The sequence below is a fragment of the Pygocentrus nattereri genome, chromosome 16 (genome assembly GCF_015220715.1).
Source record: "Pygocentrus nattereri isolate fPygNat1 chromosome 16, fPygNat1.pri, whole genome shotgun sequence".
Lineage (NCBI taxonomy): Eukaryota > Metazoa > Chordata > Actinopteri > Characiformes > Serrasalmidae > Pygocentrus > Pygocentrus nattereri.
In genome coordinates, this window is record NC_051226.1 from 15093773 (window position 1) to 15109464 (window position 15692).

A 15692-nucleotide genomic window follows, 5' to 3' on the forward strand; every position below is an offset into this window, starting at 1 on the left:
GTGTGTGACATCTCCACTGTGGTCCGAGCAGTGCTCTCCTCAGGCCAGTGGAGAAGCTAATGCTCTCACACCGCGATGGTGGTTGGGGAGAGTGACTCATGGGGCTCCATCAGAGAACTACTCTCTAGCTCCAGTCTAGACCACAGTGGGCCAGCAGTCTGCCAGACTCTACCCACTGCTGGCACACACACAAGCAGTATGAGGGAGGTTGGGACCAAACGTGTGTTGTGGGGGAGTGGGGGATGGGGGCTGGAGCAGCTACAAAAGAGCATGTAAGAAACTTCTTTACAGCAGCTGAGCTGTTTATAGCACAGGGAACCCCATGTGAGACAAACTCTTTAAATGCACACGCTTCAATGAGAATGCCAGAAGAACTTGTGCCACAACACAGAGATTAATTTCTAATGAGCGTGACGTCACAGAGCAGCACTATAGAGTGCAAGTGTAACCTCCAAGTAAAATACATTACTGATAAACTAGTAGGCCTAAACCAAAAAATAAAGGTGAGAAAAAGTAGGGATGCACATATATATTAGATTCATGTTGGTTTCAAGAAATAATTGCTCTAAACATTCATGTTTGCATTGGACAGATGTTCTGATTTGACTGATAAATCAATATTAGTGATTTAGTTATTGCTCTCTGGAAGAGCATAATATTCAGCAGATACTGGGTTAGGGTGCTAAAATGGCAGCATTTCACTCATTTTACTGCATTTGTAATGTGTAATCAGAAATATGAATGGATGATATGTAAAATGATCAGATCTCATTGCATATTTCATTGGATGGAACCATTTTAGTACATAATATGAATGTGATGAACCTTTTTAAATGATTAAAGAACCTCAACATAATGTAAAGGTTTGAGACCAACAAAAGGATTTTCCAAGAACAACACAGTCAAGCCAGGGAACATTTAAAGAGCCTTTATTTTTAGAGTTTATAGAACAAAAGAACACAAATCTCAAGCAAAATTCACAGAACATTTACTCTCAATATACAAAGTCCATAAAGACTGACAAACCCTGTGGAAAATATGTCTTAGAAAAACCTTAAACAAACCTAAAAACTGCCATTGTGCAGTCACTGATAGGACATTGGAATACGAATTAGTGGTCTTTACTTTATAGGCTTCTATTCACTCAACCAAACAGCTTTTTAATATCTAACCCATCACACTTTAATGATCTAAACAGATAAGAAAAAAGGAAACCTGACGTTTCTCTTTCCTTGTGACAAAACCGTAGCCATCTCCAAACCCTTCCTCCCCCTTCTTCCCCCTTGTGGAACAAACCAATGTTTTCATTTTAGTTCGGTTTTCTTTTTCCATCATTCGAACTGAGGTTAATGTCATTCCCCTCACTGGGGTAAAGCTGAGCTGAGCGCAAAAGGTTAGGTCAGGATGAAGAGAGAGAGAAATAATTGTGGGGTTTCTCAAGGCTGCTTCTGATTTTTTTATTTTTATTTTTTTAAATGCAAGAGATTGTTAGATATTCTAAAAACTTTGAAATAATATACTGACAAAAGTTAAATGTGATGAATATAAAAGTAGAAGATTGCCACTTCAAGGCAAAGAATGAGGGGAAAAAAAAAAAAAAAAAAAAAAAAAGCATAAACCCCAGTACTCAATTACTAAGGACCCTGGTGGTCTAATCCATATAATCTCTGAAAACAACTCTTGCGCCCTCCATGATAACATTATAGCACACAGAGAACCCTTCTCCATGTCAAACTACTGCTAATAACACCACCAACCATTTCAATTTAAAGCTGCTCCCTGTGCTTGGCCCACATTTCTCAGCAAGCAACTACTGCAGTATGATTTATGAAACACAGCTTTAATGTGTGCTTCTATTAAGGGAAAACTGCTTTTCTTGTGGGAAAGTCCCAGTAGTTTCTCAAGTCCAGACAACTCATTCTCACGTCCTTTACCTCACAACCTTTACTTCACAAACTTTCTATACAAATGCGCTTAAATAAGAGAATTTTCTTAAAGGGCCCATAGGCTACATTTTTCTTGTCTTATTTTTTCCCTCCCCAAGGTCCCCTCATGACATCCATGTGGTTTTATGTACCAATAGAAGCTATAATTAAATTTTACATTTACATTTTAAAACCGCCCATCTCTTAGAATTAAACATGCTGTTTTTGCAACTGTTCCTTTAAGGCTGATATATACTAATTACCATTGTTCTGATTGGCTACTCTGCATTGCACCTTAAACAAAAAGCAGTGTAAGCTGAAACAGTACTTATACTTTCAACATTAAGGAGCCCTTCAAGACAAAACCTGAGAATTCTGAACTAAAAAGCAAATGAAACCAAGGCCCTAACCAGAATTGACAGTTTTTAGATCCAGAAAGAGCACACAATGGCCAACGACGCACTTTAGTTGCAGGGAGATTAGTACAGATATAGTGTAGATATTCAGTGCAAATCATCTCACCAATGTCACTTTAGAACTAATAACCCTCACATCTGCTCATCAATAACGACCTGTAAGAGAGGACCTGAGAAATGAACATTCTGGAGGTTCAGAGCTTGTATAAGTTTAGGAGAAGCTACAAGCTCCTCACTGTGGTAGGTGCAGCATAGCGCCAATAGGTCTTCCTATAAAAACAGGGTCTTGAACCTATGGGAGTTTGGTGGGGGGGGGTTGCCTGCTGTCTAGCATAACTTCCCAAAATCCCCTTCAAAGTCCACATCCCAAAGACAAGGGCAGGAAGGGGTGGGTGCACATACGTACACATAGCTTTATCACACTTTGCACAGCTCTGGCCACACTGGAACACTGGAAATTTGCTTTTTAAAACAGTGCAGAGTAGCTTCAAAGTTGCGGCCACACAGGAATATCTCCCAGCAGACAAGAGAGAATGGGTTGGTTTGATCTCAGACATGAAGCAATGAGAACTGGGGTGGGCTGAGTGAACAAGCGAGTGAGCAAGCGAGCAAAGCCAGTGATGACTCAATCTCAACTGATGTAGACCGATTTCAAAACAGTCATGTTCAAAAGATTAACTCTATTCTTCATTTATGAATCTATATACAAGAACAGTCAAAGGGGTCCACAAACAAAGCAGCTACAGACAATACTATTTACATAAAAACATAAAAATAAACAAGTGACCAGTGTGTGGTCATTCTGAAAAAAGGAGAGGAACAGCTCTGATAGCATGTAAACACATACTTGTAGTTATGCCAAAAAAGACCTGTTTTTATGAGTCCCAATTTAGCAGCTCTAGGGGAACTGACTAATTAAAGAGCAAAAGGAGGCAGCCACACTGTGTGGGCTATGGGACTCAAGAGTCTTAGCATTTTTCCTCAGAGACACAGCAGCATAAAAAGAAAAGAAAGACTGAGTAGGGTACTCCACATCAACGGTTCCCAAACTGGGAGGCATGCAGCCTGCAGAGATGTTTTATGAACTGTAGCTAAAACTGAATTCAGATTATCATCAACAATTATTTTACTTCCTGCACTGGGAGACATCATAAAACATGGCACAGCCGAGCTTTTAACAAATAAAGTGGCCGTGATGAATCATGGAATGATGGAGCAGTAGATTAACTAATGTCAGTAAAAATATTAAATAATCTATTCACTCATATTTCACTCATAATTAACATTCAGTCGGTACAGTACCCACAAGTGAGCTTTACTAGACAGCTAGCAACTAGCTATAACCCTATTAGTAGTGAACTAATCTGATGCTTCAGTCGCATCCAAAAGAGAATTTTGCTTTATTAAAAGCTGTCTTTAAATTGATGATTCAGAGGGAAAAAGTAAAAAGTAAATAAAATAAAATTTTTACCCTCGCCCCCAATTCACTCAGTCAAAATACACATTTGGTGTCTGAAGTTTACTTCTTAAAATTTCATATAGCTAACACATTATAAGCTTTAGCTCCTGTTGTATTTATACAGCTCCAGTGCAAAATTGGTATACCAGTATATTAAATGAATGGACGGATGGATGTTCACTGTACTAAAACCAGTTTTATTATTTATTTATTTATTTTTTACCTTAACTGCATTTAGTTCTTGCTTCCCCACTGTAGTTTGATAATTAAATGCTGCCATCTTGGATGGGCACCAAGTGTCACGCAAAAACAACGAATGTCCAATAAATTTAATCTGTATGGCTTATCACAAATCAATTCCCATTAGTCGTTTTGCATACTTCATCTGTTAGAAGGTTTGACTCATGGTTGTTAAACTGGTCTGAATGGTCTTTAAATTAAGGATTAGTATGGGTACGTGAGTACATGGTCAATTATCTGAGGTGCCCATATTCAAATATTGCAATCACTAGTCAGGTATATGCTACTCAAATATTCACGACTGACATTTCATCATGACAAGACAGAGCGAATATAAATACTAACAACTCAGGGAATCCCAGCAGATCAGCAGTTTCTGAAATACTCAGACCAGCCCGTCTGGCACCAACAACCATGCCACGTTTAAAGCCACTTAAATCACCCGTCGTCCCCATTCTGATGCTCGGTTTGCATTTCAGGTGTTTTGTGTACAATTGTGTACAAGTCCTTATCTCCATCCAGCGTTGTACTGGCTTGTGTTAGTTCATCAACTCACTCTGATACATATCAGACACAAAAACCTAAGGATTTCCTTTGGCCATTTTTAAACCTTCAGATTTTACCCTCCCATGTTATCATCCAAAGAGTAACCCTACAGCCCTACTCCAATTCGGGCAGAAGAATCAGAAATATCAAAAAGTGAGCAAAGTGAGCAAAGTGAGCAAAGCAGTCACAGAAGAGAGTCTAAATCAGGGTACTTCAGTTCTAATACTGCATGGCCTGTATCCAGCAAATTTGGCAATTTCCCTGCTCAAACATCTACTAAACCTGAAAATTAACAGAGGAGCGTTTGAGCAAAGAAAATCAACAAACTGTGCTGGCCACTGGCCCTCCAGGACTGGAATTAAAGCTCTCTGGTCTAACAAAATGAGCAAGTGAGTCTCTGCTATACACTAATGGGAGATAATGGCTAAAAGTTTATTTTTCCCCAAGTCATTTCTCTAAGCCAACTGTTAAAGCCAGTTGCAAAAGCAAAATGTAACAATTTATCTCTCGTCATGTTTTTTTTTGCTCATCTGGTTTAATACTCCTAATTCTTGTATACTTCTAGGAAACATACCAAGTCTCCCATGTTTCAGAGTAAAGGCTGCATACACTTCCATTCATCTTATGGAGACACCTGTCACTCAGTACTGCCTTCAAGGCTCTACTACACTGCTGATGTACTGACTGAACAAATGGTTCACTCCAAAAAGGAGAGTGCGACCCTGTCCTCAGATTACACATCTGTGCAGATTTGATCACCGGGTAGACCACTTCAGATTCAAAGTTAATTCATTGTTAAATGGCAAAGCTAATTTTCACATTGCCAGCAACATTATGACATGATGAGGTATCTGCCACCCCAGACTGAACCCATTTAAAATGGAGAATGGCACAGACAGCTTCCGCAAGAGGCACACCATCCGCTGTAATTACAGCCATTCAAAAATGTTCCACTGCATTTGAATGAAAAGGACACCAATAAAGCACTCCTCCTTCTGCATGCTGTGCCAGAAGCCCATTTCTGAGCATGTGTGTTCTGGAATGACGGAATGAGAAAAACAGTGAGTGCTCCATCACCGGAGCACAGTAAAAAGAGCGGCCAGGATCCACACGCTTAGTGCGACTGTAGGCATTCCGGCCAGGGTGAGTGGGGACAGTCAGTCGTGTCATACTTGACATTTTTTAGGAAAATGATAAAGCATATGTTATAACTGAGTACATTTGCAGTCATATGCACCAACGACCCAGAAGGATTTTCAGTTGAGACATCTAAGGGACCAAGATGGGGGTCTAATCAGCAGCTAAACTAATATGGGTCAGGTTTCCGGACTGAGACTAAACCCTAGTCCTCTTCTACAAAGCATTCTTACTGGAGATTCTTCATTGCAAGGAAAGCGTAGCCCAGGACCAGACACAGGTTCCGTTTCAAGGACAGAGATTAACAGCTGGTTTCCCAAACCCAGATTAAGCTTAAACACTATTTGGACAGAATTCGTTTTACATTACTTTCATTTTTCAGTGAATTTAGTCCTGATTGAATCCCTGACGTCAGTCAATGTTTTTCTGAAGTACGGCAGCACCCTAAAAGGCGCTTACTGATCTCTGTGGCTCAAATCAAGCTGATAATGACTATTCTAATAACACACTGCATTCCTTTAAAGCAACAAGGTAGTCAGTGTCAATAAAATGATTGGCAAATTAAATGTATTGACAAGTTTTCTACTCTTTTTCTGAAGTGAAGACAGTGCATATATCAAGTAGACACTCCCATCTTTGTTGCTTATAAAGAGAAATATTTCACCTCCTCCTCTCCCCATGTGCCATCACAGCTCATTTTACTTCTCTTCCAGTTCTTTTTCTTCTTAGTTTAATGGGTGACAATCTACCTCAACTTCCTGTAACTGGTCCAAAAGTACAAATGACGAAAAATCAAAGCAAGAGTAAATGCAGGCCAATTTTTTTTTGCTATTTAAAAGGAATAAGACTGGCTATAAGAAACCTGAACTTTAAATCTGAACCTTACACAGGCCAAAATATTTGACAAATGATGGCCATACCTGACTGTACCTGACCAAACTCAACTGTACAATTCTAAGCTCCACAGTTAAGCATGTTAAGCAGAATGGACCTATATCTCAATAGAGCATTAGTCCATACAGGGTCCAGCAGAGACACAGAGTTAGGCTATCCCACAAAATAAGATGGGCAATATACTTTACACCCAAGACACTGACAAAAGAAGAGACTGAGAGAACCTGTGTGAGGCAGGTCCTGACACTTTGCGTCGGCTCATCAACAAGCCTGCAAGGACTAGTGGTCAGTAATGATACACCTAAGTGTTGGATCCGAGAGCGATCACTAATGACAAATGAAGCGAAACAGGGTAAAGCGAAAACAAAGCAGCAGCAGCGTGCTGAGAGCAACTGAGCTGAGGGGGAGGCCATCAGTCAAACACCTTTGGTTAACCATGGTCTTGAATAATTAACAGCACATTCTGAGCATACACTGCTGGAGGAAGTAGAGGCATTTTCTGCTTGGTTAAAGCTGCAGTACAATCTAAGCTAGCAAAGAGAATGTTCTTAGTAGAAGTGTTAATCCACACATTCCAGGCATTTCAAAACTGCCTGAGTAGGCTGTCAAATCCCAACACAGCAAGCATCAGTAAATACACATTTAAAATGGATGGAGCGGGAAGAAACAACCCAATACATTCACATAACAGTACTCATATGCTTCATATAGATGTAGACCAGCCTAAAATGCATATTCATAGTTAATGTTAGGAGATATCGTCTATACCGGTATTGGTGTCTCATAATATTGATTTTTATTTTATCAGTACAATTACATGAAAAACCACTTAGTCTTTAGCTTTGTACTACTGTAATGAGCAAAAAGCAAATAAATTATTTTACTCAAAATTAAATGTACACAATTTTCCACACATGTAGTTGACCAGCCAAGACATGTTCAGTCTTCAAATTTGCAAAAAAAAGCTTTGCAGCTACAAAGTTAACTTCAAATGTTTCTCCAAATACAGTCTCTCTCCATCCACTCAAGCCTCATTCTGATCTTCATTAAGGTTGCCCATACCTGTTGGTGTGGTTTAGGGCACAGTACAACATGCTTCAAACTATACAAATAAACAAAACTTCTCTGTTTAGCTAAACACAGTTATGACAGTCATTGTGCTGAATTCGTATTCTTCGATAAGCAAGCACTCATGCAGTTAATATGAATGCTACTGACTACGCTCAAGATTTCTGATTCTTTCTTAAACAACTAAATCTTCAATGTTCTAATTGCGGACATATGTTTATGAATACAAACATAAAATCACAAGCATAATATTGTCCAAAATGGTGGCCTGCTGCTTCTACCTGAGAAGTTTTGGGGATGTATTTATGGAAATTTTTTGGGTAACGATTTATTTTGTTCGTTACCAAGATTAGCCACTGCTAAGAAGCAAACATTGGACACCAGGCATGCCTTGGCTGACTGCCTCCACCTGGGGTAAGTTGTGTAAATTTGATTTTTCATGGAAACATTCCTTTAACTGCAATGTATGTAACCTGCTGAGTGCGTCAAACTGTTTTGGAATCTTTTACATTATTAAAGCAAATTTACATATAACCTGATGCTGGAACTTTCGGAAAATATGAGGATACCGATTCTGATTAATACTGCATGCACTATTCCAAAGCTAAGGCTGTGATGTGGCAAATTAGCATGACTTCTCTTAAATTCAGTGACCACATGATAATATGCACAATCACTAAGTGGAAATGTTAACTTTCAGTGCTCTATCATACATTGCCATTAAAGTTACCAGACACCTCATTAAAAACTTCCAGGGCTGCAGGCAGGCACAAAGAGAGAGTGGAAACTGACAACGTCCCACAAACAAACAGCTCTTTGTGTGCGTGCTCCAGCCTCTCTGTAGGAGCACAGGGACTTTCATCTGTCCCGGAGCAGTCTCCGAAATAGCCTAAACCTCCACACAATGCAGCAAAAATTCAGAGAACTGGGACAGTATGCATCATACCAAAAATGGATGACGAAATCTCTATTGATGGGGACACTAGAATGACAGAGGCCTATGCGACTGCACAGGAGAGGATGGTAATTGGGACAGAATGCTGCTGAACAAAACAAGGCCTGGCCGTGAATGGGACTCGCCAAATAGCACAAGGACGCCATGGCAACAAAGCTAGTACCTAGCCAAGAAAACAGACACAAAACAGTTCCTAGGCAGGAATATGTTGGAGTATTAGATCCATACATGACTGTTTTGCCTTTGGTGGCATTACATCATGCAATGACACATAACTCAACTTCTTAACCAAATCACCCTCTCAGTTTCTTGTGCTGTCTCATTTCTTCCCAGCTTTTCAAGCACTTCCAAGTCTTTCATTAAAACCATGCATCAGAGAGGCTGCTGACAATATACATAAATATAACTAAAAGAAGAGTAATGTATTTAGTAACGGGGCTCTAACAATTAATTGGCTAAAATTATTCTCAGATTAACTGACTAAAAATTAATGAAAACTCTTTTCCATCTGCTAAACAGATCAACAATGATTAGTTGACAAATTCTGCATGAAAATAATACATATCTGAAATACCCCCACCAGTCTTCTGACACAGTAAGAAACAGAACCTGACTGACACACACATTCATATGTACTTTTTATGGGTCCTTATTAAAATGTTTTGATTGAAGTCTTTTTAAGGGCTCACAAATGTAACCTTTAATGAAGTATTCTGGAAATCTTTAAAAGGCTATACATAGTTTAGTTAAAGTTCATTTTTTAATGTTTGGCCTTTTAAGACTCCTCCAAATCACTCAATTATTCGTCAAATAATCATGACAGCACTGTCGAATCCAACAGCCACTCACTACCACTACCAGAGGGAGGTCAGGAAGAAGGCAAGAGGTGGACATGTCAAGGACACCCAAAAACAATGAGAGGATATAAGGCCTGTCTCCCACCCACAGAGATGCAGCTGTTCAGCTCTGAGGAGAAGCGCTGGCGTTTTCTAGTGATTGAAACAGCTTTGACAGGGTATTTCCAAGAATAATACTGGAGATAAAATCAAGACAGATCACTGTGTGCTTCTACTCTATCACTCATTTTAACATCAGTACCATACTCCCATCATCCAGAAGCATGCACACAAACAAGTAGACGCAAAATCAACCCATAGACACACACACACACACACACACACACACACACACACACACACACACACACAGACAGTAACACTAAGCTGGCCTTTCCATTATTACTCGCCTTTAATCCTCTTTTTTTCCCCCCAGCATTTGTGTCAGACAAGCACCAAAAAAGAGAGGAATGGACCCCAAAGCTCTAAAGCATCTACATGCATGCTGGACCAGCTAGTCTCTTGACTCAATATTCATATTTTAAATCGAGCCATGTCACAATTCTAAAATCCCTCTTGATCCATGGAAACAAATCAGTTCAGAGAAACTTGCCCACTTTTGTTCTTCACAAAGGCTTATGTGTGCAGAGATAAACAACTGTTTTTGTACTCAAATCCTTCCAGATTGTGGAAAGAAACTCAATCCAGCACGACAGGCATGTTCTTTTCTTACTCTGTGGTAGCAGACAGACAAAGTTGAAATTCATCTGTCTGGACTAAAGGCAGACTCTTCACTCCCAAAACACCTAGGGCAATTCTAAGAGACAAGAGCAGACTGAAGGGCATTGTGTCTGCTCACTGTTTACACTGCCACAGCTCTGCATGGAAAACTAAAACTAAACAAGTTGTTTTTGTTCAGTGTATACATGTGCATGGTGGGGGGTTAGAGAGGAACGGGGCACACCACAGAAAGAGCGCTCATGTGCTGGTAGAAAAGGACAACTAAGAGGTAAAAGTAGCAACAAGGGGACGGCGGCAGAAAGATGAACCTACATACACTTCTAATGAAGGATTTACACTACACTAAAATAACTGGTCACCGCCAAGAGAGCTTTAATTATAGCGGGACCATGCTATAGCGCTATGACTTATTCGGAAAGCTCTAAGAATTTATAACCCAAAGCCCCTAACCCATAGCTCCTTAACCTCCACAGACCCATACAGGTCCAACTTCTGTTCCACACTTCTATAACAAAATAACTCATATTGCTCTGCTCTCCATGTAGCTCCTGAATAATACACCGTAGGATATGGACATACAAAGAAGCTCTAGGCATTAAATCTGATGGTTACATGCTTCTTAAAAATAATGTCTGGTTCAAGGAAAAAAAACCTCACTATAATTGCTATAGAACCTTAACATTAAAGTTAAAAAGCTTATTCACACTAAAAAAATGATTCTTTAAAGAATCATAAAATGCATAGAAAAGAGGTTTGGCATTGATTTGGAACCAATTTTGGCATTATTTAAAAATGTCCATGTGTCAGCAAACTTTTATTGTCAATGTCCACTGTAGAGGTTTTGTAGAGGTCACCCTAGTAGACATCAACTGGCACACCCAAAATTAGTGCTGGTAAAGCGATGTACAAACAGTGCATAACATGTTAATGTTATACCATGAAGCTGAATGGTTGAGTCAGCGAAGTTGCAAATGAAATTGGAGCAGTCCCTCGATCACCTCCAAACGAAGCAGCAGGCATAAAAGAGTAATACGAACGAACAACCAATCTGTTGGAGCAATCCTTTACCTGAGCACTGAAACCTCTAGAAACACCTGCAGGGCTGAGCCCCTTAGTCAGCTGTTTCAGAAGATGACACGTGAGCAGCTCGTTGGGAGCTGCTCTTTTTTATATTTACCAACTTCATAGATTTAAGTGTATTGTACTCAAAATTACATAAAAGACAAATGACTTAAGAAATTCAGACATAACACACACATACAACATTATCACTGTTTTTGGTGGACCCTGAGAATCTGCTGCATTTGTATAGTGTTGTTAATATATTGTTCAGTTGTCTTTACAATTTTGCACAATACAATTATTAACAATAAGTGTGCATTAACCTGGAAAAAGTATATTTACATAAGTATAAAAAAAAGACATAATTGAACAGATATTTAATTTGGCAGGTACAGCAACAATAAGAGGTGGATATAATAAATAAAGGAGGTGCAAAGACCAGCAGTCCATCAAAGTACAGAGTGACCCACAAATGCAATTCTGATTTACATTTAGCTTATTCGTCAGAAGTACACTAAAGCCACTCATGCGATTCAGACTGCAAGGTTCCACATAATTGCAGAAAGGTAAAACGGTAGTCGAGTTGTGGTTGAAAGAAAAGGTGAGCTGCTAAAGAGCCCGCATCTCCCGGTAAGCTCTCATGAACCCAGATGAAAGAGTCTATATAAAGAGGTCATTCATTATTCAACCCCCTCTCAAAGTGGTATGCCCTGTGCTACAGAGTGGAAACATCTCTGATCCAACAACTGGGGAACACAACACATTCCAGATGCAAAGTCAAGCCACCATTCTTTTTTTTCCTCCCCAGCAAAGCATAGTTGATGCATACATAAAGCAGAATGAGAAGGGAAGCAGTATTTCATGTGTACAGTACTTGGTTTACCTGGTGTTTTGTTTGTTAGTAGAAGACTGTGACCACCATTTGCCAAGCATTATCTTGCACTAAGATCTAATGACTATTAAATTCATACTTCCTTCCAAAACCATATCATGCAATGCATTAATGACACCATCACGAAAATACAGGAACCACATGAAAGTGCTGTTAATGGGGACGGGTACAGAAGGCCAAGTGATTTAAGCAGTGCTGAAAGGATTGAGTTAGCCCACACCACTAATGTCTCAATTCCCATGTAACCTTTTAGTGCTTTTATCGATCTGAAAAAAAGGAGAGAAGAAAGCGATGAGAATGAGTCAAATAAGGAAGGAAAGACTGACACAAGGAAATCAAAAATGACGGCACTGCAAGTTCATCTCTCTGGCAGCCAGTTCATGTTAATTCTGAAATGACCTCTGAGGTCCCATGTGTTTTGCAAGTGCTAAGAGGAAGTTCAGATGTGCATTTTCTCCAAAGTTAACCTGATAAGTAAATTTTCATTGTCATATGACAAAAGTGTAGTCAAGGTCAGTCTTTAGGAAAGTACTAGCAGGAACTACACCACAGGTTGGTTCACAGAAGAGAAATTAAACCTCGTCCTGGACTACACTATCCTTTTAATAAAGATCCTCCATTAAGAATACTGTAAAGTCCAGGATTAGGCATTATCGCAATCCGGGGACCCAACCCTACAAGTCCAAAAAATTTGTAGACCCCTGCTCATCCAACATTTCTCCTGAAATGAATGGTAAGAAAAGGGAGTTTATTCCCACTTTGCTGCAGTAACAGCCTAAGATCACCACACCCAGGCATTACAGCTTGTTGGAATAGTGCTGTACAGATCTCACTGCATTCATCCAGAAGAGCATTAGTGAGGTCAGGTACTAATATTGGTTGAATAGTTCTGGATCACAAATTCCACTCCAGCACAGTGGAATGCAGTTTATATCCCTCTAGCTGATGCTTGGCAATGGGCATGGTGACCTTAGACTCATGAGCTGCTGTTCCATTCATTTGGCAATACCTTTATGTGGTGATTACACACAATGTGTAATTAAACAGTGGTGCCAGCATTGGTTACACCTTAAAAGAAGCCAAATGTACTGATAACAAAGGGTGACTACAAAGCTTTGGACATCCTTGATGGGAGAATAAACAAATAACCCTATTTGATTCAAAATTAAGACAAATGCAAGTAACTGAGAGTACAAGGGCACAATCCATCACCGCATGAGGGGAAAGAGAGAGAGTGAGAGAGAGAGAGAGAGAGAGCAGAATACCAGGACTAATCCTCAGCTCCTGCATGGTATTTTAACTGTTGTTCTTTGCTGCTCCTGGTGCTTATTCCCCTGCTGCCATCAGTCATACTAAAGCAACTACTGACCACACATGCACGGAGTACCTGCAGGAGGGAGCCACAGTGGCGACCCTGCTGGACGCAGGGTCACCCCAGCAGAGACACTGGCTCTGGCTGTCCTGACCTTTGACCCCCTCCTTTACAACCAGCAGTACACATTTTACCACTGTCCCTGAGAGAGGCAAAGGCTGTATAGGGCAAATATTAGTTTACAAAAAGACCAATTAAACTGTTGTTACCAGTGACAGCACAGGCATACTCTGCCACCAAATACCTCTCGACCCTTCCAGCTACTAGTTCAATTGAGGATTGCTTGCAAACGTCTTATCACCGTCCAAATGTTTATTTAAACCTTTAACAGCGTGGCGTGCACACAGAGGCGACACTGTTTCCCCCTCCATGCTAATAAACCTCGGGCAGGCAGGGGAATAGCCTACACGGCTTGACAATGAAGGAATTGAGCCTGGCCAAGGAGAAATCGATCGGGCACAAGGACGCGACACTGTCTAGGCAGCTGGACCGTCCAGTCCACGCTACACTAAACCCTACAGCTGAGAATACCACACAAACCAGCTGAGGCTTCCTTACAGACAGCTACTGGAGTCGTGACAGGTGGAGTCCTAACGTGTATGCGGAAAAAAAAAAACAACCAAAAAAGCTCACTCCAGGCGATGAAACCAGGCTAAACTTTTGGTATTGTTTCTGGAACAGAACCACATTACATAAGCGTCCAAAACATGAAGATACGTTTCAAGAATGCAACAGAATCTGTCTTTTTAGTTAGGTAAACAAAAAAAATCTCACTTCGGGCTGTTCAAAGACGCCGCACAGTAATGTTATCCAACGACAAACCACGTCAGTGGAACCGAACTTGGGGTTCGGTCCAATTTACAGATATCACTTATGCCCAGCTACATCTGTTAACAAAACTCACTATACACATCTCAAGGTTGGCTAACTAACGCTGTGTAAACGCTAAACCGAACTATGCACGTCTAAAGAATTGTATGGTTTGAAAGTAGCTTTGCCAACGCTTTGGATTAAAAAAAAAGTCGTGAATGTAAACATTGGAAAACAATACCTGCCTCAAAACAAAGTGTTGCAGACCATTTTCTGCCCAGACAGGCGTAGATATTCATATCTAACGCTAACGTCCCTGTCGCTCCGCACTAGCTTGTAGCGGATCGTTTCCATGGCAGCCGCGGGATTCCACCGCATATAAAGCTACATAAACGTTAGCTTACGGAGTTTGCGGACAAAGAAGGAGAAATTTTCACCAAGCAGAGAGAAACAGTCGGAGCCGTCCCGCTTAAACAGATCAAACAAGGTTGTGATAGCTAGGTTAACTTTAACGGTATATACAACGGCGGCTTTAGTGACTCGCTTTTGTGAACTTTTTAAGAAGGACGATTCTGAATCGATCTTGTACAGCATCACTCTCCAGCGTTCCCCAGACTGACTGAAAAGGAACCACAGCCTTGCACGCTTTGTGTTTTCCCAAGTCTAACACACTTGGTTTGGCTTATTATTTAGCCCTTCGTGAGTTCAAGCACGTGTAACGGAGCAGGCAAATCACAAACGCTGTGCAGCCCAGGCGATGCCCCTGGAGTTGAGTTGGGGGACGCTAACTTAGCTGTTTCTTGCTAACTTAACGGAGAACTTTACAGTTTGCCAGACAACTCTACAGATGACATGCTGTCTAGTTAAAAACGTAAGCGACAAAACCTACCAGACGCGATGCAAAGAAGAAGCAGGACTTTAACATTAAGCCCGGGTTGAGTCGGGTTATTCCTGAGATAATGGGCAGTCATTCTTAGCGCCATATCACCGCCCGCCTTCCCTCGCTCTCTCCGAAACTCTGAAAGCTCCTCAGCAACAACTCCATAGGGACAAGGCAGATACTGGGCTGTACCACTGCGCCTGATGAAACAGGGGTGCTCCGCCTCACCTGGTACACCGCCTGTTCGCTTCTACAGATTTGAACCCGTTGTGTTCAACAAATGGATCGAACCGAGTATTATTTATCCTCTAGGCAAAGCAATACAGTTTACCCCTATTTGTGAAAAAGACACAGATACTGTGATGAAGGGCAACGATGGGTTTACATGAAGCCCTCATCTCCCATGGTTATGTTGTTTTTGGTAAATGGATTCAACCGATTGTTTTCGATTATCTTGTG

The 15692-nt window shown here is 40.6% G+C and overlaps 1 protein-coding gene across 2 annotated transcripts in view; it reads right to left on the reverse strand.

Annotated features, from left to right (window-relative positions):
• The window catches only part of nectin3b (nectin cell adhesion molecule 3b), a 78073-nt gene extending 62711 nt beyond the window's left edge, over positions 1-15362 (reverse strand). For both annotated transcript variants that reach the window (XM_017718070.2, XM_017718069.2), the window contains exon 1: positions 15243-15362. In XM_017718070.2, coding sequence (XP_017573559.1) covers positions 15243-15336 — 94 coding nt within the window. In that variant the 5' untranslated portion in view covers positions 15337-15362. The remainder of the gene's footprint in view (positions 1-15242) is intronic.
• Between the last annotated feature and the right edge of the window lie 330 nt (positions 15363-15692).